Source organism: Protomyctophum bolini (genome assembly GCF_963924005.1).
Source record: "Protomyctophum bolini genome assembly, chromosome: 15".
NCBI lineage: Eukaryota > Metazoa > Chordata > Actinopteri > Myctophiformes > Myctophidae > Protomyctophum > Protomyctophum bolini.
Window position 1 is genome coordinate 286191 of NC_137876.1, and position 1630 is coordinate 287820.

Consider the following 1630-nt stretch of genomic DNA (forward strand, 5'->3'; position numbering starts at 1 on the left):
CGTCGTACAGTCTGGAGCAACGGAAGCTCTGATCATGAGTAAAATATAAATGCTTCCGTCATACAGTCTGGAGCAACGGAAGCTCTGATCATGAGTCAAATATAATGCGGAAGTGAACCTTCCTCCCCACTTCCGTTTCGTCTTTACAGTCGCGCAAATTTATTCTAATATAAATATAAATCATCTAAGCATATATAGCTTGCTGCTTAGCAGAAAAAAAATAAAAAATAAAAATTATATTTTATATTTTTGTGAGATTACTGGGATTTCAGGAGCTGTAGTTCCAGAATATATAGATTTATATAACATTCGTAGATTGAGGAATAGTAGTGTCCACACCGCAGACAGACAGACAGACAGGTCACCACAGACAGGTCACCACAGACAGGTCACCACAGACAGGTCACCACAGACAGGTCACCACAGACAGGTCATCCACAGATACATCTGGTAGATGTTGATCTTCCACAGAGTCAGTCTCTCCTCCAAGGAGATCCAGATCCGTCTCACTGTCGAGCCTGTCTCACTCCTCTGGTGTCTGTGTACACAGACAGACAGACAGACAGAGAGAGAGATTATTGGACATTTCACTTTCAAAATAACTTTTGGTTATTTTATCGTCTACTCAGGCTTATGTGAACACCCAGACAGTTTATAATTCTCATGTGAACACCCCAGACAGTTTATAATCATCATGTGAACACCCAGACAGTTTATAATTATCATGTGAACACCCAGACAGTTTATAATTCTCATGTGAACACCACAGACAGTTTATAATTCTCATGTGAACACCCAGACAGTTTATAATTCTCATGTGAACACCCAGACAGTTTATAATTCTCATGTGAACACCCAGACAGTTTATAATTCTCATGTGAACACCCAGACAGTTTATAATTCTCATGTGAACACCCAGACAGTTTATAATTCTCATGTGAACACCCAGACAGTTTATAATTCTCATGTGAACACCCAGACAGTTTATAATTCTCATGTGAACACCCAGACAGTTTATAATTCTCATGTGAACACCACAGTTCACAGCATCGAGATGTTGATGAAGGGTTAGGGTCTATATAGTTTAGGGTCTAGTAGGGGTCAGTTTTTAGGGTCTAGGGTCTATAGTTTAGGGTCTTACGCGGCCAGGGCGCGGACGCAGCAGCGGGACATGGTGAAGAAGGAGGAGGCCGAGGCTCTGGTCTTCAAGGTGGTCTCGATGCCTCTCAGGAGGTCGTTGGTTTTCAGCAGCAGCAACATCTGGCGAGGAACTCGATTCAGCAGCTCGCTGATCTGAGGCAGATACCGCGCTGCGTTGGAGCGGATCTCCATGTCCTGGAGAGACACACACACACACACACACACACACACACACACACACACACACACACACACACACACACACACACACACACACACACACACACACACACACACACACACACACACACACACACACACACACACACACACACACACACACACACACACACACACACACACACACACACACACACACACACACACACACACACACACACACACACACAGCTGCATTGTCAGAGCTGTCAGAGTGGATAAACAGTGGAGTGACAGTTACTATGACGACATGCTGTCAGACTCATGTCTG

At 44.1% G+C, this 1630-nt stretch overlaps 1 protein-coding gene across 1 annotated transcript in view; it reads right to left on the reverse strand.

Moving 5' to 3' along the window:
* Positions 1-378: 378 nt before the first annotated feature.
* Positions 379-1630, reverse strand: part of LOC308329112 (aarF domain-containing protein kinase 1-like) — a 28813-nt gene continuing 27561 nt past the window's right edge. Inside the window, exons 11-12 of the mRNA XM_080783320.1 lie at positions 1142-1335; positions 379-538 (exon numbers count right to left, since the gene is read on the reverse strand). Of these exons, the coding sequence (XP_080639446.1) occupies positions 418-538; positions 1142-1335 (315 nt within the window). The 3' untranslated portion in view covers positions 379-417. The remainder of the gene's footprint in view (positions 539-1141; positions 1336-1630) is intronic.